We start from the raw sequence: 22,125 nt of genomic DNA, 5'->3' as shown, positions 1-22,125 counted from the left end.
CCCTGCATTCCTCCCACAAAAGCCAGATTGCTGCTGAATCCCTTTTAGTTGGAGTAGGCTTGTACAGGATTATATACCTTGCCAGCCTATCCTCCAAATCTGAAATAGTACACACATCTCCCAGCCCCCCTTCAGTCCACGGGCTGTGTCCAAACCTCTGTAGTACTTGTTTAAAGGGTGTGGGTTCTTGGACAAAAGACAGCGTTCCCTGTTTTTCTCTAAAGATGTCTTTAGACTGTGTCTTCCTAAACATTTTCCCTAACAAGTGTGCCATAACCAAGAACAACACAGGAAACCAAACTGATACATATCAGAACACTATAACCTCCAATTCCTAAAGGAGTGACTTACAAATAGCAATTTTCCCTTTTTAACTCCTGAAGGAACAACTTAACCTTCTCTGGGCCAGAGGGAGAGACACTAAGCCTCCCTCTGTATTACTCTGCCCCCTACCACCGAGGGTTCATACACCAATTATACAAATTTGATGGAGCTACAAACTTCTCTGGAAGACATAGTGGAGTACAAGCTTTGCTCAGAAAAAAATGTAACTCTAATCTCTTCAATACACACTGCAGAGGCCTTATGCTCCAACTAGCGCTAGTATGAGCTGCAGAATCTTCACACGGCATTTAAAAAGCTATACATTGAATCAGGTATTGGGGGTAGCCAATAATAAAAGAAGACTAAAGCTATGGCTACACTTAAACTTCAAAGCGCTGCCGCGGCAGCGCTGGTAACAGCGCTTGAAGCGCTAAGTGTAGTCAGCGCCAGCGCTGGGAGAAAACTCTCCCAGCGCTGTCCGTACTCCAGCGCCCTGTGGGGAATAACGGACAGCGCTGGGAGCGCGGCTCCCAGCGCTGGGGCTTTGATTACACTGGGGCTTTGTAGCGCCGCAATTTGCAGCGCTGCAGAGGGTGTGTTTTCACACCCTGCTGCAGCGCTGCAAATTTGTAAGTGTAGCCAAGCCCTAAAAGATTTATTTGGGCATAAGCTTCCATGGGTGAAAAACCCACTTCTTCAGTTGCGTGGAGTGAAAATTACAGATGCAGGCATTATTATACTGACACATGAAGAGAAGGGAGTTACCTCACAAGTAGAGAACCAGTGTTGACAGGGCCAACTCAATCAGGATGGATGTCGTCCACTCCCAATAATTGAGGCGGAGGTGTCAATACCAAGAGCCGGGGGGAAAGTTGCTTTTGTAGTGAGCCAGCCACTCCCAGTCCCTATTCAAGCCCTTACAATGTTTACACAAGCCCCATTGATCCTAACTTCCCTCTGTTTGTGAAAATCTCTCCTTCCAAATGTAAACTGCACCTGTCTGCGCCCTCAAGGCCCTTTGCATTCCGGGGTGGGGGGTGGGGAGGGGAGATACTCACCCCAAGGGAGGGCAGGGGAGGCGGCTGCTGTTTTCCTCAGGGAGGTTTCTGGCAGGGAGGGAGGAGCTTTACCTCTCACTGGCAGGCTATCAGGGGTTGCCACCAAATGCAGGTGCTCAGTGAGTGACTCACCTGCCAGCCCTGCTCTCACCTACTTCCTCTCAGTGTGGCTTCACTTTGGGCTGCTGTCCTGGCCTGAGGCAGGTTACAGCCACTTCACCTTGTCACAGTCTAGAACCAGTCAGAGCTTCCTCCACCGCTATGTGGTGTGAGCCCTGAGTGAAGTCAGCACTTGTCAGAAGCCCCCTGCACTTCCCAGCCTCTTGCGGGCGCCAGCGGCCATAGGGGCCTAGGGCCACGTTTCCAAGAGAGCTCAGCTTTGAACTGCTCCCAGGCAGGCGCCTGTGTGACATGGGCAGGTTTCTGGGGGCTCTGAGCAGCCGCACTCGAAAGGGCAGGGCGGGCGGTGACGCACCCCTTACAGGACTGGATTGCACCCAAAATATCACAGACACTGCAGAAAAGGGTCACAAACATGATTTGGGGGCTGGAGCAAACATCTCACAGTAGGAGACGGAAGGAGATCGATCTGTTCAGTTTAGCAAAGAGAAGAGTAAGGGTACGTCTACACTACAGGATTATTCTGATTTTACATAAACCGGTTTTGTAAAACAGATTGTATAAAGTGGAGTGCACGCGGCCACACTAAGCACATTAATTCGGTGGTGTGCATCCATGGTCCGAGGCTAGCGTCGATTTCTGGAGCGTTGCACTGTGGGTAGCTATTCTGTAGCTATCCCATGGTTCCCGCAGTCTCCCCCGCCCCTTGGAATTCTGGGTTGAGATCCCAGTGCCTGATGGGGCAAAAATCATTGTCGCAGGTGGTTCTGGGTAAATGTCGTCAGTCATTCCTTCCTCCGGGAAAGCAACGGCAGACAATCATTTTGCACCCTTTTCCCCTGGATTGCCCTGGCAGATGCCATAGCATGGCAACCGTGGAGCCTGTTTTGCCTTTTGACACTGTCACCATATGTGTTCTGGATGCCACTGACAGAGGCGATACTGCAGCGCTACACAGCAGCATTCATTTGCTTTTGCATGATAGTAGAGACAGTTATCAGCTGTTCTGTACTGTGTGCTGCCATTGTAAATTGGCAATGAGATGATGGTTATCAGTCATTCTGTACTGTCTGCTGCTGTCTTGGGTGCCCGTGGCTGAAGTTGGCTGGGGGTGCAAAGACAAAAATGGGAATGACTCCCCAAGTCACCTCCTTTATGGTATCTAAAAATAGAGTCAGTCCTGCCTAGAATATGGGGCAAGTGTACTAGAGAACCAGAGAGCACAGCTGCTCCATATCAGATCCTGCAGAAATGATGAGCTGCATGCCATTCACAGAGGGTGCCCCTGCAACAACCCCACCTGTTGCTTCCCTCCTCCCCCAACCTTCCTGGGCTACCATGGCAGTGTCCCCGCCATTTGTGTCATGAAGTAATAAAGAATGCAGGAATAAGAAACAGTGACTTGTTAGTGAGATAAAATGAGGGTGAGGCAGCCCCCAGCTGCTATGATAGTCCAGGCAGGACATTAAACGGTGCCGGGGAGAGGAGCCCAGCATCCCGCTACTGTGATAGTTCAGGCAGGACATTAAGCAGTGTGGGGGAGAGGAGCCCAGCATCCCACTGCTATGATAGTCCAGGCAGGAGATTAAGCAGTGTGGGGGAGAGGAGCTGAGCATCCTGCTGCTATGATAGTCCAGGCAGGACATTAAGCAGTGTGGGGGACAGGAGCCCAGCATCCCGCTGCTATGATAGTCCAGGCAGTACAGAATCTTTTCTTTACACATGAAAGGGAGGGGGCTGATGGAGCTCAATCCCCAGTTGCTATGATGAGGATGGTTACCAGCCGTTCTGTACCATCTACTGGGAATTACCAGGAATCATTCCAATTTTTACCCAGGAGCCCCCAGCCAGCCAGGAGCACTCACAGGCTGATGATGACAATGGATAGCAGACATATTGCACCATCTGGGGGGAGGGGAGGGGAGCAGATACTGCTCTTCACTGCCACAGCATCGCATCTACCAGCAGCATTCAGTACACATAGGGTGACATTGAAAAAAGTCAAGAAACAATTTTTTTCCCTTTTCTTTCACGTGGGGGTGGGGGAGTAAATTGACGAGCTATACCCTGAACCACGCTGGACAATGTGTTTGAACCTACAGGCATTAGGAGCTCAGCCAAGAATGCAAATACTTTTTGGAGACTGCTGTGGACTGTGCGATAGCTGGAGTCTTCAGTACCCCCTCCCTCCCTCCATGAGTGTCCATTTGACTCTTTGGCTTTCCGTTACGCTTGTCACGCAGCACTGTGTAGCCTGGAGTTTTTTTTCAAATGCTTTGGCATTTCGTCTTCTGTAACGGAGCTGTGATAGAACAGATTTGTCTCCCCATACAGCGATCAGATCCAGTATCTCCCGTACGGTCCATGCTGGAGCTCTTTTTGGATTTGGGACTGCATGGCCACCCGCGCTGATCAGTGCTCCACGCTGGGCAAACAGGAAATGAAATTCAAAAGTTCGCGGGGCTTTTCCTGTCTACCTGGCCAGTGCATCTGAGTTCAGATTGCTGTCCAGAGCGGTCACAATGATGCACTGTGGGATACCGCCCAGAGGCCAATACCGTCAATTTGCGGCCACACTAACCCTAATCCGATATGGTAATACCGATTTTAGCACTACTCCTCTCGTAGGGGAGGAGTACAGAAACCGATTTAAAGAGCCCTTTATATCGATATAAAGGGCCTCGTAGTGTGGATGGGTGCGGCGTTAAATCGGTTTAACACTGCTAAAATCGGTTTAAACGCATAGTGTAGACCAGCCCTGAGAGGTGACTTTCTGTCATGGATTCACAAGGCCTGGTCTGTGCCCTAGCCTTCAGCCAGGCCCTTGAGAGTGACCCCTTGATTGTGCTAGACCCCACAATCCACACAATTCCACAGAGGCAAGTCCATGGCTTCAGTGACTCAGAAACTGGGCCTTTGAGCACCAGCGATCCCTGGCTTTCTCCATGGCTCCCTGAAGCAAGTCCAACGAGCCAGACCCCTGCAGGAGACTTGTTCTACCCCTTCAGGGCTCAATGTTCTCAGGGAGTATCTGCAGTGACACCAGGCAGCCTTTTCCACACCAACTAACAATGTGTTAGTCCCCTGGCCTATAGAGTCTGAAAGTCCTTAGGTCAGCACAGAGAAGCAAAGTTTAAGAGAGGGTTCAGCCTGGCCAGAGCTGGGGGTCTGCTGAGCAGGGCTGCTGGAGGCTCCAGCTTGACTCACTCTCTCCCTGTCCCTTTTTGTCTCTCAGTCCCAAGTGAGTTCCTGTGTCTCTGTCAGCCCAGCCCTTTAACACAGACCCCTGAAACCTTCTCCCTTTGTGCTCCAGCTCTGGGCTATTGCTCCTCTTCCCTGTAGAGAGGTGGGGGGAAGAAACTTGGTGTAGGAGTTGATGCTCATTCATTGAGGCTTCCCATTGTCTTTTCAAAAGCCTCCATTGATATGGGTTGATTCCAGCCCAGACAGTCCGAGTGACTCTACATCTCAGATACCCTAGCCTGCTCGGCCACGTCCCAGTGAGAGAAGCAATGCTTTCCCCCAAAGCAGCAGCGATGCCAAGGGGATTGGTACAGAGACCTACTGATTGTTCATAGAAATATTTCAGTAAAATTCCCCACCTCTCACATCTTCATGGAGAAAACACAGGGTACTAAAGGGCTCTTTAATATAGTGGAGAAAGTCATAACAAGAACCAATGGCTGGAAGTTAAAACTGGACTAATTCTAATTAGAAATAAGGCACAGAATTGTAACCGTGAGGGTGATTAATCACTGGAACAAACTACCAAGGGAACTGGTGAATTGTCCATCTCTTGCTGTCTTCAGATAAAGACTTGGTGGCTTTCTGGAAGATGCTTCAGTCGAACACAAGTTTGGGCTCAGTACAGGGGTAAATGGGTGAGAATCTTTGGCCTGTGGCACATATAGACTAGATGTCCTAATGGTCCTCTCTGACCTTAGTCTATGAATATTGGGAAGTGGGCTAATGTAAACGTAACTGATCCATGGACCAGGGCTATGAAAGTCAGACAACCTGGCACTGTCACTGCATCCCACTCACTCGCTGTCTGGTTTGTTATTTCTCCTGTTCCCCAGAACAAGCTACGATGACGGAGAAGGTTCCCTCGTTCTCCCCCGGCTCCACAGTGAGCTCCGCTCTGCCTGGCTACGTCGCTCTCTGCCTCGCTCTACAGGTTCACAGGCTGGAGTCAGGTAGGAGCTCCAACCTCCTCATTCATGCTGCACTAGGCACATCTGACTAGGGCTCAGAGCTAGACCTCATCTCACAGTGAGGATATTTGCTGGCTTCTTCATTCTGTGCCTTAAGTGAACCCCTTATATTGTCCCACCCACCCCTGGGGCTGGCTCCACAGCTACTTGGGCATTTTGGTTACCCCCGCTGTGGTTTCCATCCTGTTAATTTAACCAGCTCTCTCGGTCTCTCCTGATGCTGAGTCTCTGCACCGAGACCCCCACATCCTGTGCAGTTCCACAGTGACCAGTTCTCTGTTTCCTGCACTTTTCAATCTGCCTCCTTCTCTCTCTCTCTCCACTCTCTGACCTCTGACTTTACCTTTAAAGCCATTGCCTGCATAGTGATGATCTGTTTTCATATCTTTACACCTTGTCAGCCTTTACACTACCCCTTCTGCAGATAACGAGGCCCCTGTGCTGGAGCAGCACGACAAGGCCTTGGTGTATCAGAGACCCAGGCCCCAGGGTGCCTATGAGAAGTTAGAGCTTTATTCAGAGATAATAGGGACAGTGTATGACACTCACATGTGAACTCTGTGTGACAGATACTGCAGCCACATGCGGCATTTTGGGGACTATCAAATTCACGTTATGCATGTTCTGTTTATTTGTGTCCCCTTTATCAATGGTATCTATACATGTTATGTGTATCTTTGTGGGCTCGGGATTGTAATCTATGCCATGGGGGAGGGTTACCCCATCTCCTTCAGAATTTGCCAACCATGTGGGGTAATTACTTGAGGGACAGGTAACAGCTCCAGAGAAGTACCACCCCTCAGGAGAATTGCATAAACTGGGTTAGACCAGGTCCCAGAAGCCCAAGAGAACAAAGATTTTTGGTATAAAAGCTGAATTTGAACTGACCAGAGGCCCGAGATCTTGGGCTGCAAAGTGACAGGACCTGTTAACCAAGAGGACAAACCCTTAGAGAAAGGTTGGAAAGACTTTGGAACCTACCAGAGAGTCCCATGTGTCAGATGAGAATTCTTTGGGATAAGTGTAATGTGTATTCAGACCTTTTATTGATTTATGGTAAATTTTTCTCTGTCGGGCTTTTGTCTTTAAATGGTCTCACTTCTAAATCAGGGCACTCTCTTACTGTGTGTCTTACTGCTGAATTAATGTTACCCCCAGCCCCTCACCAATTAAATTTCCTTTTTTCACTGTACATTTCACAGCACAATTCACAGTGACTGGACCTGACCACCCAGTCACTGCCTCCGTAGGTGGGGAAGCCGTCCTGCCTTGCCACCTCTCCCCCAGGATGAGTGCTGAGAACATGGAGGTGAGATGGTTCCGATCCCAGTTCTCTCCATCTGTGCACCTGTACCGTGATGGGCAGGATCAGTATGGAGAGCAGATGCTGGAATATCGAGAAAGAACTGAGCTCTTGAAAGACGACATCACCAATGGGAGAGTTTCCCTGAGAATACGCGATATCCGACCCTCCGATGATGGGCCATATGTGTGTTTTTTTCAGTCTGGTGTCTCTTATGAAAATGCTGTATTGGAACTGCAGGTGGAAGGTCAGTAACTTCTGATGATTTAATGTCTTCAGTTGGGTAATAAGTGGAGTCACAGGGTTAATTGTGAGATGACACAGTTTTTCTCAGTATAAGCAGCAAAGAATCCTGTGGCACCTTATAGACTAACAGACGTTTTGCAGCATGAGCTTTCGTGGGTGAATACCCACTTCTTGCATCCGAAGAAGTGGGTATTCACCCATGAAAGCTCATGCTGCAAAATGTCTGTTAGTCTGTAAGGTGCCAGAGGATTCTTTGCTGCTTCTACAGAACCAGACTAACACGGCTACCCCTCTGATACTTTCTCAGTATAGTGAGGCAGTAACTGTGCTCTGGATAAGGTTGATTCTAGTTTGCTGTTTAATATCCATTTTTTCTAAAAGCAGCAAAGAGTCCTGTGGCACCTTATAGACTAACAGACATATTGGAGCATGAGCTTTCCTGGGTGAATACCCACTTTGTCGGATCCAACGAAGTGGGTATTGACCCACAAAAGCTCATGCTCCAATATGTCTGTTAGTCTATAAGGTGCCACAGGATTCTTTGCTGCTTTTACAGATCCAGACTAACACGGCTACCCCTCTGATACTTGACATTTTTTCTAAGTTCTCTATAATTCACACGCAGACTCAGATTGTTTTGAAAACTGCTGTGACTCATTGGAGTCTGGGGTCGAGTTAGTGGCCCATATTTGAGGTCTTTAGAACAAGGAATTAATGAGACACACAAATACCCCTCAACTGTCAGGTGGCATTAACATGTTGTGGTTATTACAACTATTTTGTGCGCATCTGGGGATGAACAATGACTCTGATCCTCCCCAAACTGATGCCATCAGCTGGGATTGATCTCGGCTTGTGTCTGGCCCCTTAAGGGTAACAGTGATTGATACACAGGGCCCTGTAGCCCAGACCCTGGTCTAAGAGTGGGAGAACTGAGAAATTCCCCGCCCCCAGCACACGTAGAGGCAGGAGACCTGACCCCTGAAGGTGCTGTCAGAGAGACCAGCAAGGGGACAGAGGTGCAGCTAGTTCTGTAACCATGACATGAGGTTTAGGTCAGATGTAGCGAACTCCTGGTCTTCATTCAAACACTGAGCCTACTGCACACAAACCACCCCTGACTTGCAAAATGTTATCGCCTCGTCTCCCTTGCCCTGAGGATTCCTTGTGGGACGTTGCCTTCACTTACCTCTCACCAAGCCCTGGAGATCACTGGCATATCTGACACCAGGCTGCTGACAATCCCCATGGCAAGGAGTCTGTGCCCTGCTACTGACACAACCTGCACAACTCAGCACTGAAATGAGGCATGATCGATCCCTCAAGGTACACCTGCATCTCTCTGCATATCACAGTGATAGCTCTGCCAACAGGCTCCAAATAATCCCCTCCACTAGTCATTACTAGATGATCATAATGGTCCCTTCTGACCTTAAAGTCTATGAGTCTATTACAGCTACACCGAGCACAGTGCATGCAGCTTTAGTGCATGAAGCCAATTCCCAGTGGTTATTACAATCTCCAAAGGGGCAGAGTTAAGGTTGTTTGGGTTTTTACCTTCACTGTGGATTTCCTGGTTTTAGAGGTCTGAGTTTTGCTGAAAAAGGCATTCTGGAAGCGTAGGAGATAATGCAGAGTTAAGGTTGCCTGGAGGTAACTAAATTTTTTGTCAGTGAATAGACATGAGGAAGGATTACAGGAAGGTGGCATTGTTTGTGTTGTGTTCCACTGATTTGAATTGGAGCATGTATCTGCCTGCACTGCAGCTGCATTCCCTGTGTTCAGTGTAGCTGTACTGACCAGTGGAGAGAGTAGTGGGAACAGGGTCTCAGAGCTGTCACTGTGCTATGGAAGGGCAGGAGATAATATCACCAGGCAGCCTGAACTCTGTGCTAACCAAGGTTTTGTCAGTGAATTTTCTGGATTTTTTTTTTAACAGAAGGGGAAACATTTGTTGTAGGAGCTAGTGGCCATTTAGGTGATTGTAGTTCTCACCTAAGTTTGCAGTTGCTACATGACTGTGCCTAGGTAATAACCAAAAGCATAGTATGGTGCTTTTCCATTAGTAGACCTGAAAGAGCTTCACATCATTATCCCCATTTTACAGATGGGAAACTGAGGCACAAAGCAGAGAAGTGAGTTGCCCAAGGTCATCCAGCAGCTCAGTGGCAGAGTGAGGAATAGTCCCAGTCCTGGGAACTCTGTTAGGCCACTGAGTTGCTCCGTGGTTGCTCACTGCCCCTCCCCCCTGTATGTTCTGTGATAGCGCAGTGGGGATAATGGTCGTGCTTTGCAATGTTTGCGGTGTGTAGCTGGTAACAGGGCTGGTGAGAGAAATCTCATCCCAGGTCCTTGCCCCAACACCTGGACAGTTTTATTACCCAGCGGCTACTTTAAGCATTTGAGAGGAGACTGGTGTGTCTGTTTCCTTCTCCACCATCCCCCACAACATGTAGCTCCCCTCTGCCCTGCGTTTCTGGGGGCACACGTCACAGGCAGCAGCTGACTGGTGGGCCACACACTCCCTCAGTTATGTAGCCTGAGCTGCACACTGAGCTGGGCTCCTCACCCCAACTGCCAGGCCGAGCTGGGCCCCCTGCCCCTGGTCCAGCCAGACTTCCCCAGGACCCCAGCCATGTTGCAGGCCCACCCAGTCCAACTCCCCCTCCCCCACACACTCTGGCAACCCCACACAGGAGTGATGTGTATTTTAACTATTCATGTCCTGCATTTAAGATGTTTACATTTTCATCACATTCAGCCCCCACCCCACTCGCCCTTGATCACAGATCATACGAGGGGGTTAGACACCCCAAGAGTGACAGGGTCTCCCAGATCCCAGGACATACAGTGGGAAGAAAAAGGAATTCAAATCCCTGCAAAAGGGTAGGGGTCCCCCAGATCCCAGAATGGGAAAAGGGAGAATTTGGGACTGACAAGAGTCCCTGCCGCTAAACCCACAACTTCTACTGCCAACACTCACCATATCAGATACCTCCCACCCCCCTCCTTCCCCTTACCTGAGAAGGCCCCAACCCTTTTTTCCTCCCTTACCACCCATTCCCATTTCTCCCCCTCCCCATAATACCCACATGCCTTGCTGCAGACCCAACCCCTGTTCCCATCTCCTCCTCCATCCCCATCACCCCTCCCAGCGAGTGTTTGTCGTGTAATTTATTTTCTTTTCAAATATAGTTTCAGCATGTTCCGAATTATCTCCTGGATACAGATTACAGCTCAAAAAAGAAAATCAAAATCAAAACAAATAATCGACCCAGCTTGAAATAGGCCTTGTCTACGCTGCCAAGTTTGGTTGACAAAAGTTATGCTGACAATCAAAAAGCACCATTATAATGTAACCCTTCTGCCAGCTGGAGTGGGCAGCAAGAAGGGCTGGGTTCAATATCCAGGGGGCTCCTGTTCAACAATATAAACAAAACCGCTTGAGCCCCCACCCAGTAACATGGGAAAATTTCACTCTACCCTCTGGGTGCTTCTAAGAGGCAATTCTTCCCCTCTTGCCAGCACAGAGTCTGAGATAGAAATAGTTTCTTTAATAAAAGTAACCTAGCATTAATCTGAGAGAACAGCACAAGCGATATTCATGAACTCAAAAGCATCAGCAAGATGGGTCGCTGCTCCCGCCAGACGGATTAAGATCATTCAGATTAAGTTCATTTTATTTCAGTTTAGCTCATCAGTAAAAGTGTGATCTGGGGCAGAAGGCAATACCTTAATCCTGCATTTTTTGTTATCTAATGTCTGTATTTTGTGGGTGTGAGTGTGGGTGTGTTTCCTGTCTCTCAGTGAAGTCCAGTTTTCTGCTGCCAACTTCTGTGCTCTGGAAGGGTACAAGGCACAGCCGAGGCAACCTGGACTCCCCAGTAACAAAGTTTTTTGGTAGTGAATTAATTTAATGTTTGTCTATACCAGGGGCGGGCAAACTTTTTGGCCTGAGGACTGCATCGGGTTTCAGAAATTGAATGGAGGGCTGGTTAGGGGAGGCTCTGCCCCCGCCACCATTCTGACCCTCCCTGCTTCTCACCCCCTAACTGCCTCCCTAGGACTCCTGCCCCATCCAAATCCCCCTGTTCCCTGACGGCCCCCCTGGAACCCCTGCCCTATCCACCCCCCTGCTCTCTGTCCCTTGACCGCCCCTAGACCTCCTGCCCCTAACTGCCCCCTGCCGCCCAATCCAACCCCCTCCTTCCTGACTGCCCCCTGGGATCCCTGCCCCAGCCCCTGACCACCCCCCACATGCTCCTGCCCTCTATCCAACCCTCCTCCCTCACTCCCTGCCCCCTTACAGCGCTGCCTGGAGCATCGATGGGTGGCGGTGCAGCTGCACCAGGACAGGCAGCCGTGCCGCCCAGCTGGAGCCAGCCACGCACCGCGCAGCACAGAGCACCGGGTCAGGCCAGGCTCTGTAGCGGCGCTGCTCCAGGAGCTCACAGCGCCACCACCCAGAGCATGAGGCTGTGGGGGAGGGGGAACAGCGGGGAAGGGGCTGGTGGCGAGCCTGCCGGGCAGGAGGGTCCCGCGGGCTGGATGTAGCCCGGGGGCCGCAGTTTGCCCTCCTCTGGTCTATACATACACATGAACTGGTTACAGTGAAGTAGTGCAAAACCCTACATGAACGCTCTTAAATGGTTTGGAAATGGTTTATATTAATTAAGCTTGAGTTGATTCCTTCTTGATTTAAGAGTGTCCACCAGGGGTTTGCACTGGTTTAAAAAAAAAAAAAACTTTAACGAAACTGGAGCAAGTTTGTGCATAGAACAGCCCTGACATTAAGATTAATTCTATCAAATTGGAATCTGATCCGATTAACTGACCAGCTGCACTTGTGGACTCACATTCAATTCTCAGTTTAATAGGAAATGGCTTTTGATAACTGAGTAATAAAACGTTTGACTCATTACTGGGCACTGTAGGATTATCACAAGTTCATTTATTTCTTCTGTAGGTTTGGGCTCTGCTCCTGTCATCTCTGTGGAGGGCCAGCAGGACGGAGGGATCCGGGTGGTGTGTCGATCAGCCGGATGGTACCCAGAGCCCAAGGCTCAGTGGAGAGATCTCCAGGGGCAGCTCTTACCATCAGCCTCTGAAAAAATATCCCCAGAGGCCAATGGCCTGTTTCAAACAGAGATTGCCATTGTTATAACTGAAGAGTCCAACCAGAAAGTGTCCTGCTCTGTCAGTACCCCCCGACTCAACCAGGAGAGAGAGTCAGCGATTTCCATAGCAGGTCAGTGCCCGTCTGTGCTGCACATGGATAGGCTGAGACGCTGCAGACATGAGCAGAGAGTGTTTATCATTGTGTCTCCAGTATATTGGCCTGAACCTTCAATGTGCTGAGCACGTCTTGGAAAGTCCTGTATAACCTCAGTTCTCTTTGAATATGTCTACACTGCAATTCAAAACCTGCTGGTGACCCAGGCCAGTTGGCTCAGGCTAAGGGCCTCAGGCTAAGGACCTGTTAAATTGTGGTATAGATGGTCTGAGCTTGGGCTGGACTCTGCTACATGCACTAACATTTCTATGCTGTGCATTGATCTACCCCACTTTAAAACGGGAACAGATCAAAGTGCACCAGGGAACTTTTAGTGCAGTGCAGCAGGGTGCACACAGCCAGTTAGTGCGCAGCAGGCCAGTGCACAGTGGATTTACACCCCAGCCTGCCGCGCACTAACTGTGCCTATAGACGAGCCACCGTAGAGCAAGGTGGGTGAGTTGTGCCTGCTGCCTTAGGGAGATGCCTCCCTCTCTGTTCTGGGGTTCTTGTGTATTCAGATTCTGGATTCTAAGAAATAAAGTCATGATACACTGCAACCTTCCAGCAGGAGTATTTATGCTTATATCTCACTTTGTGTGTGTGTGTGTGTGTGTGTGTGTGTGTATACGCGCACACGCTGTGAACATCACAATTCTCTGTGGGGGTGGGGGAGGGAATTCTCCTTTGTTCTCAGTGAGAGTTGTGGGTGCTAAATATTTATGAAAATCTGGGTAATAAAGTCACTTTTCCTGACTAGCACAAGAGAGCCCTGAATATGGCCTGAGCGTTGCTACTTAGATTACATCTGAAAATACCAGCAATAAAAGTTCAGGCCCCAAATATGCAGAAACAAAATCTTACCTAAGAGCACCTTAATTTTTAGAAAAAAAGGTTGTGATTTTATGTGTTATCTACCAAATAACATGGTTACTATCGAATGAATATTTCATCATTCTAAGAGTAAGAATGTTGTATTTGTAAAGCACTATTTGTCTGAGGTCTCATAGTGCTGCACTGCTGGTTAGTCTATGATATGCCCAGTATTACCTGATTGTTCACAGCACACATGGAGAGTTAGAAACAAAACATAAATTCTGTTCCTGAAAGGCTGCTCTAGGCTGGCTCTTTGCAGACTAACTGCAGAGGACCCAGATGCATGCTCCCTACAGAGTCCCTTAGCTTGCAAGTAGGACCAGGAATCCCCTCAGGATTTCAAGTGTCAGCTTGTAATTTTTACACAGTCTTCAAAACATCACACTAATCACTTAGCAAGGACCCTCTAGTCAGCCATTGCTCCAAGCCCAGGGAAGAGGAATCTGGAGGAATTATGACTCTGAATCTCCAGGCTCAACTTTTCTTTTTATTAAAATCCTGCATTAACATACTTTGGGCCAGATTCTTTCATGTGGCTGAAGAGAGTCGGGGGTGTCAGGCAGCTGGTCACAACTCTCTGATTCTAAGGGCTACTCTGCACTGGCTGCAGCTTTGGGATCACTTAAGCAATGTAGGAAATGCCTGAACTTATGTCAGTGAGGGATAGAAGTGGCATAATGGAGCTGCACCCTACCCCCAGCATACCCCCTCCCATTAATTAACCATGTTCAGTAACCTGGCTAAAGCTTGGGCTCTCGCTGGTTTAATAATAAAGCACAAAGCAGCCATATTTCCCAGTGAGATTCTTTTAACGAGTCACACAGTCACCACTGTCACAGGGTCCTGCCTTCATTCTGCGCGTGTTTGCTCCTAAGTCAATGGTACTTTCTCTTGCAGAGCTGTTTTTCCCGCGAGTCAGTCCCTGGATGGTGGCTCTTGGGGTGATCCTGGCTCTCCTGGCTGTTCTCCTTCCCCTGGCCAGTTACTGCTTCTGGAGGCAGCACAGAGCAAAAGGTTAAGTAACAAGAGGGGGGAACTTGGTGAGAGCGAGAGAGAAACAGAGATTAAAAAAAAAAAAAAGAGGAGTCCTTTTGGCACTTTAGAGACTAACACATTTATTTGGGCATAAGCTTTCGTGGGCTGGAACCCACTTCATCAGATGCATTGCATGAAAATACAGGAGCAGGTATAAATACACAGCACATGAAAAGATGGAGTTGCCTTACCAAGTGGGGGTGTCAATCTAATGAGACAATTCAATTAACAGTAGGATACCAAGAGAAGAAAAATCACTTTTGTGGTGGTAATGAGAGTGGCCCATTTCAAACAGTTGACAAGAAGGTGTGAGTAACAGTAGGAGGAAATTAGGTTTTGTAATGACCCAACCACTCTCAGTCTTATTCAGGCCTAATCTGATGGTGTCCAGTTTGCAAATTAATTCTAGTTCTGCAGTTTCTCGTTGGAATCTGTTTCTGAAGTTTTTTTGTTGGAGAATTTCCACTTTTAGGTCTGTTGTTGAGTGTCCAGAGAGATTGAAGTGTTCTCCTATTGGTTTTTGAATGTTGTAATTCCTGATGTCAGATTTGTGTCCATTTATAAATAAATGAACAAAGAGCCCCCTCCTACACTGAAACTCCATCCTGGAACCTGCACCCCAAACCTCCTCCTCCACCTCAACCCCCTGCCCCAACCTGAAGCCCCATCCCACACTCTGAACCCCTCATTTCTGGCACCACTTCAGAGCCTAGGGGAAATCCTGAGCCTCCACACCCCGCCCCCTGCCCGTGGGGCTGTGTATGGCCCCTGGCTATTTTTTTTTCTGTGGGTCAGTGGCCCCTGATAGAAAAAAGGGTCCCCACCCCTGCTTTAACAGATACGTTATGTGGGTTGTGTCCATGTTTAGGTGACAGGGATTAACTCATTTTGAGTTGTATGTAAAAGTCATGTATATGCCCGGAGAGAGCTATGTTGGGCTTATTTCCAACCACTAAACAATCAGAACAATTAACTGTCACTGTCTTGTTCCCTGGGCCTTTCAGAGAATTCCCCGCACCAGCTGTACTGGTGAGCTGTGGCTAGGATGCTGTAATAACACAAACACACTCAGGATTTGCATGGCTGGTCTGACACGCTGCTCACACTGGGCACAAGATGCTCTTGCTCAGGCTGTGCTCAGCAGTGATAGTGACCTGAGCATCCAGCTTTGGAAGGGCACCTCCACCCCTTTCTTTGCTGGGACACCCACTATTTACCAAGCCCCTAGGGGGAGCTCTTCCCTGTTATCCCTAGGACCAAGGGGCAGACACCACCCACAAGATCAGGATCTGGTTTAGGATGGAGCCAGCAAGACCCTGTTCCTTATCCAGCCCAGGTCAAAGTCCCATTCCCATCGCTCTCTTCCCTCCCCCATCCCCACAGTTGGGAGCTGGGGCCATTCAAGGGATGGACACAGAGGGCACCAGACAGGGAACTCAATAAACAGAGACCTTCCCTCCCACAACAGCCATATCTGATGTGAGTGGGTCTAGGACTCAAGCAGCAGGGTCGGCTGCTACGACCCATAGAGGCCACAGCCTGTGGGGACAGGTTGAACCACCCATCACTGCAGTCCAGTCCCAGGCAGCAGGGACGCAGAGGGCAGAGGTCTGCACAGACAGACCTATCTGTGTGACTGATTTGTCCGGCTCTTTGTTTCTCCGTCTCAAAACTACAGCGGAGCTGTGTTCAACAGTAATAGGAACCTCACCCTACACGTGATGGAATGAAATCCAACCTCTTGCCCTTTTCTCTCTCTGTGTCGCACTGACACAGATGAGCTGTGAAGGGGAAGGGGCTGAGCAGCTCTGTCTAGCAGCCCACATGGGCCAGGCTCATTGCTGGAGACATTGTCCAGTATTTAACAGGATCTCTCACTTGGTATCCCCCCTTCCACAGCCATGTAAAGAGGGAAGGGGCAGGATTTCACCCACAGTGACCATGTGCTGTGTGTTTGTGTGTGTGCGTTTGCTCTCCTATCCAGGAGGCATTTCGTATTGGGGGAGGGGAGGGGAAATGTATCTCCTCTCTCCCTTCCTGGTTTAGCATAAAAGTGGTCGCTCTGTGTTTGGATGGAGGGAATTGAATTCACTGTTCCTGACCCCAGCAACATTTGATGACAGGTAGCTGCCCCACTGCCTTCTGCCCCAGTATCGGGGCTCCAGAAGGCCTGGATGAGCTGGAGGAGGATTCTTCCAGTGCAGGGAACAGCTGCGGGCTGCCCTCTGACGATCACAAGCCCTGCTGTAGGGGTGTAGGGAAGATGGGCCTGAAAACAAGAGGGGGGTGTCGGGGCAGGGCCACAGCGCACGGTGCTGCAGAGATCCTGGGACGTGCTGCTGCCCATATGCACCCAGGGAGCTGCTGTAACTAAAGGCACAAGCTAAGCCAGAAAAACTCACTCTTATTATGGAATAAGTGTATCATATGGAGCATTACGCTGGTATAACATGAGTGGTTTAAATGCCCAACTTATTTTACACTGGTGTTACTTTGCCCTGCAGACAAGCCCTGAGTTACAGCGGGGGCTGCTTTGGCATCCAGAGCACCCAGGTCAGGAGGATACAGGGCAGGGCTTAAAGCTGCCTGAGCCCTCAAGTGCCCCTGGGCTGCAGGTTCTGAGCACAGAATCTGACCCTGAGAGTTTAGATCACATTGAGCAGAGGTGTCCACAGGGCTGCCCAGGTCTTTTTCCTGAGTATTTTAAAGCCAATAACCTGCGTGCGCAGGTCTGATTATCCTTGTAATGTGCGTTACCTCCCATTCATCAACACTGAATTTCATCAGCCGTCAGGTTATCCAAGCTTGGTGCCTCTGAAATAACTCAGACATCTTTGGTAACCGAAATCATTGTGTGTTAGCTGCACATTTTGCCACTTTAGGGCTTATGCTTTGTTCCAAGTCACTGATAAACAGACCAGGGGCTCTCACACTTCATTGAACCGCAACCCCCTTCTGACAACAACAATTACTACACGACCCCAGGATGGGGGACCAAAGCCTGAGCCTGCCCAAGCCCTGCCCCCTGGCAGGGGTTGGGGGCAGGGCCAAAGCTGAAGCCCAAGGGCTTGCATCCCAGACAGGAGGCCTGTAATCTGAGCCCCAGTGCCCAGGGCTGAAGCCCTCGGGCTTCAGCCCCAGGTGGTGGGACTCGGGCTTCGGGCCCAGGCCCCAGCAACTCTAAGCCACCCCTGGCGACCCCATTAAAACACGGTCCAAACCCATTTTGGGGTCTTGACCCACAGTTTGAGGACCACTGAAATAGACTAAACACCCATCATAATACCTGACTGTGAGGCTCCCCACTGCTAACCTTTTTCCATATGAAAATGGACCATTTATTCCTGCTCTTTGTTTTCTCTCATTTAGCTGGTTTCTGATCCAGGACAACACTTTACCCCTCACCCCATGATGACTTAGGCTATGTCTGCACTACAGAGCTTATAACGCTACAGCTGAACCGATGCAGCCGGGGCACTGTAAGATCTCTAGTGGAGCCACTCTGTGCCAACAGGAGAGAGTTCTCCCATCGGCATAATGATTCTCGTCCAGCGGGCGGTGGTAGCTATGTGGGCAGGAGAGTTTCTCTCACTGACATAGCGCTGTGCACTCTAACACTTATGCCAGTATAACCTATGTTGCTCAGGGGGTGGAATGTTCACACCTCTAAGGGTATGTCTACATTACCAGAGTAATTCGACTCTACTTAAATCGAATTTGTGGAACCGATATTACAAAGTCGAACGTGTGTATCCACACTAAGGACAGTAATTCGACTTTGTGAGTCCACAGTAACGGGGCAAGCGTCGACATTGGAAGCGGTGCACTGTGGGCAGCTATCCCACAGTTCCTGCAGTCCCCGCTGCCCATTGGAATTCTGGGTCGAGCCCCCAATGCCTGCTGGGGGAAAAATGTGTCGAGGGTGGTTTTGGATAACTGTCATCATTCAACCATCACTCCCGCCCTCCCTCCCTGAAAGCGCTGGCGGGCAATCAGTTCGCGCACTTTTCTGGTGAGTGACAGCGCGGACGCCACAGCACAGCGAGCATGGAGACCGCTGCGATCATAGCTGCAGTTATGGCCGTTGTCAACTCCTCGCACCTTATCGTCCACCTTTTTCACAGTCAGATGCTGAGAAATTGGGCGAGGAGGCTACGGCAGCGCGGTGAGGACATGAAGTCAGAGAGTGGCACAGACCTCTCACAAAGCACGGTACCCCGCGCCGTGAACATCATGGTGGCAATGGGTCATGTTCATGCTGTGGAACAGCGATTCTGGGCCCGGGAAACAAGCACGGACTGGTGGGACCGCATAGTGCTGCAGGTCTGGGATGAATCACAGTGGCTGCGAAACTTTAGGATGCGTAAGGGAACTTTCCTTGAACTGTGTGAGTTGCTGTCCCCTGCCCTGAAGCGCAAGGACACCCGGATGCGAGCAGCCCTGACTGTGCAGAAGCGAGTGGCCATAGCCCTCTGGAAACTTGCAATGCCAGACAGCTACCGGTCAGTAGCAAACCACTTTGGTGTGGGCAAATCTACCGTGGGGGTTGCTGTGATGCAAATAGCCAACGCAATCGTTGAGCTACTGCTCTCAAAGGTAGTGACCCTGGGAAACGTTCAGGTCATCATAGATGGCTTCACCATGATGGGATTCCCAAACTGCGGTGGGGCGTAGATGGAACTCACATCCCTATCCTGGGACCGGACCACCAGGCCAGCCAGTATATTAACTGAAAGGGCTACTTTTCAATGGTGCTGCAAGCACTGGTGGACCATAGGGGACGCTTTACCAACATCAACGTTGGATGGCCGGGCAAGGTTCATGACGCACGTGTTTTCAGGAACTCTGGTCTGTTTAGACGCCGCAGGAAGGTATTTTCTTCCCGGACCACAAAATAACTGTTGGGGATGTGGAGATGCCTATAGTGATCCTCAGGGACCCAGCCTACCCGCTCATGCCCTGGCTCATGAAGCCCTATACAGGCGCCATGGACAGTGACAAGGAGCTCTTCAACTACCGGCTGAGCAAGTGCAGAATGGTGGTGGAGTGTGCTTTTGGACGTCTCAAGGGGAGATGGATAAGCTTACTGACTCGCTCAGATCTCAGTGAAACCAATATCCCCATTGTTATTGCAGCTTGCTGTGTGCTCCACAATCTCTGTGAGAGCAAGGGGGAGACCTTTATGGCGGGATGGGCAGTTGATGCAAATAGCCTGGCTGCTGATTACGCCCAGCCAGACAGCCATGCGATTAGAAGAGCCCAGTGGGAAGCGCTGTGCATCCGGGAGGCTTTGAAAGCTAGGTTCCTCAGTCAGCAGGGTAACCTGTGACTATTAAGTTTGTTTACAGAGAAGCTGAACCTGCCCCCGTTTCTTTACCCAGTTAATGTTGACTATCCTCTGCAGTTACATACCCTGTTCCCCCCGTTCCCCCGCTTCCAACACATGTTTAAAAATAAAATACATGGAACTTTGTTAATTAACACCATTTTCTTTATTACTGATTTTGCGGTAAAGGGTTGAAACAGGGACGCAGACTGTGATGGGTAGGGTGTGTAGTGATGTAAAGACCGCTTCTAAACTTGAGGAATGACAGGCTCCTGCTCCTAGAGCGGTCCACAGTGGGGAACTGGTTGTTTCAATGGAGCCTGCCACCCCTCCTTTTCGGGACGCTGTGTGTGGGGGCTATGTGACTTTGTGGGGGGGAGGACGGTTACAGATCCCCTGCTGCATGGCTCTGTGATCCAGGATAAGGACCGCTGCATAAGATCTCTAACCGCCCTCCCCCGCCACAAAGTCACGTAGCCCCCCTCACACAGAACATGAAAACCACCTCCCAGACTGACCAGGGTGCCTAGTGACTGCACTGTGTGTGTGACCTGCTGCTGAACCTGCCCCCGTGTCTGTACCCTGGTAAAGGTGACTGTCCTGTCCAATTACCAACCCCCTTTCCCCCTTCAAACACAGTCTCCTCTAAAAGAACATGACGGAAACAGTAATTAACAGAAAAGTATTTTTTATTATCAACTAGACAGTTAGGGGATGAAACTGGGACGGGGGCTTGGGTGAGGCGGGAAGGAAAGGACTTATCAAAATTTTGGGAATGAGAGCTTTTTTGTAGTTGAGCACTCTGCAGGGGTGGAGTGACAGTTTTCACGGCCTCTGCCGCCACTCCTTCTTGGTACTTTGGGTGAGGTAGGTATGGGACTTTGTGGCAGGGGAGGACGGTTAGAGAGAGACTGCAGTGGGACTCTGTTCTCCTGCCTCCGGTCCTGCAGAACATCCACAAGGCGCCGGAGCGTGTCTGTTTGCTCCCTCATTAGTCCAAGCAGCGTTTGAGTCGCCTGCTGGTCTTCCTGCCGCCACCTGTCCTCCTGTTCACTGTGTGAGCGCTGGTACTGCGACATGTTCTCCCTCCACTGGGTCTGCTGGGCCGCCTGGGCTCGGGAGCAGCCCATAAGTTCAGAGAACATCTCGTCCCATGTCCTTTTCTTTCGCCACCTAATCTTCACCAGCCTCTGTGAGGGGGATACCGGGGTAGGTCGGGAGACAGTCGCAGCTGTGTGATGGGAAAAAGGGAGTGAATTCCTTACAAAGATACATTTTTGCGAAAAATGAACATAGTCTAGTCAGTCTCTGTGAACAAGACCATGCACAGCACCTATCTCATGCGCACTCAGGACAAGTTCGAATTTTCGGCCTTCGCATTCAGTGCCTGGGGTCTTGCACTGGAGATCAGACAAGCGGGGCAGGACAGCAGAATTCATGTAGTAGGCAGACATGGTAAGCCGTAGACTTTTGGCTGCTTAAAACTTAATTTATAGCAGTGCCCTCCTTTCACGGTCAAAGCAATGCTCCTAGCGTTGGCCAGTTCCTGCTGCTGGCAATCCGGAAAGCATGAACTCTGCCCCTGTCCCACCCCCTCACAGCTGTCCCCGGGAAAGAGCCCTGTATGCTGGCCCTCTCCTGCCTCCACCACGTGGCTGTAAACCGCCGGTTATAGTTATGTAAAGGAACAGGCAAGCAGTCCCAATACTAACATTCCCCTACTTCAAAGCAGGCCACCGTGAGCGAGATCATCCTGATGAGGATCAGTCATACAGATAAAGACCGCATGCTGCATGAAAGCCAGCAAAAACCAGGGCCCTATGCCGCCATGCTCGTCGAGGCAATGATACCCGAGTACCTGATGATAGCCTGGCGTGGAAAAGTGTGCTACCACGGAGGACGCAATAAAGCCGCTCTCCCCAGGAACCTCATGCAGAGGCTTTTCAATTACCTCCAGGAGAGCTTTGTGGAGATCTCCCATGAGGATTTCTGTTCTATCCCTGTATATATTGACCTTCTTTTCACATAGTTAATATTCCTGTTCTGTTAAAAATAAATGTTTACATGTTTAAAGCACTTACCGACTGATCCTTCCCCTAATTCAGGGTCCGGGATAACGGCTGGGGAGGGTTGGTAGGGGATCTCCGTGAGGGTGATGAAGAGATCCTGGCTCTTGGGGAAATCAGCGTTGTAAGCGCTGTCGACTGCCTCGTCCTCCTCATCTCCTTCCTCATCTTCCCCATCCGCGAACATCTCCGAGGAACCGGCCGTCGACACTATCCCATCCTCAGAGTCCACGTTCGGTGGTGGAGTAGTGGTGGCGGCTGCACCTAGAATGGAATGCAGTGCCT

General features: G+C 50.0%; 2 protein-coding genes across 3 annotated transcripts in view; both read left to right on the top strand.

Annotated features, from left to right (window-relative positions):
* LOC120383937 (E3 ubiquitin-protein ligase TRIM39-like) overlaps positions 1 to 22,125 on the top strand; it is a 961,691-nt gene that overhangs the window by 571,398 nt on the left and 368,168 nt on the right. The gene's annotated exons all lie outside the window — the stretch shown is intronic.
* Positions 1 to 22,125, top strand: part of LOC120383917 (butyrophilin subfamily 1 member A1-like) — a 58,443-nt gene that overhangs the window by 26,649 nt on the left and 9,669 nt on the right. The window contains exons 2-5 of one of the 2 annotated variants that reach the window (XM_039502241.1): positions 5,582 to 5,698; positions 6,919 to 7,266; positions 12,232 to 12,513; positions 14,311 to 14,427. In XM_039502241.1, coding sequence (XP_039358175.1) covers positions 5,593 to 5,698; positions 6,919 to 7,266; positions 12,232 to 12,513; positions 14,311 to 14,427 — 853 coding nt within the window. In that variant the 5' untranslated portion in view covers positions 5,582 to 5,592. The remainder of the gene's footprint in view (positions 1 to 5,581; positions 5,699 to 6,918; positions 7,267 to 12,231; positions 12,514 to 14,310; positions 14,428 to 22,125) is intronic. The other variant, XM_039502243.1, reaches the window with a different exon arrangement.

This window comes from Mauremys reevesii, linkage group 15 (genome assembly GCF_016161935.1).
Source record: "Mauremys reevesii isolate NIE-2019 linkage group 15, ASM1616193v1, whole genome shotgun sequence".
NCBI classification, from domain to species: Eukaryota; Metazoa; Chordata; order Testudines; family Geoemydidae; genus Mauremys; species Mauremys reevesii.
Note: the sequence above shows the minus strand (reverse complement) of the source record. Positions and strands in the feature narration are given on the sequence as shown.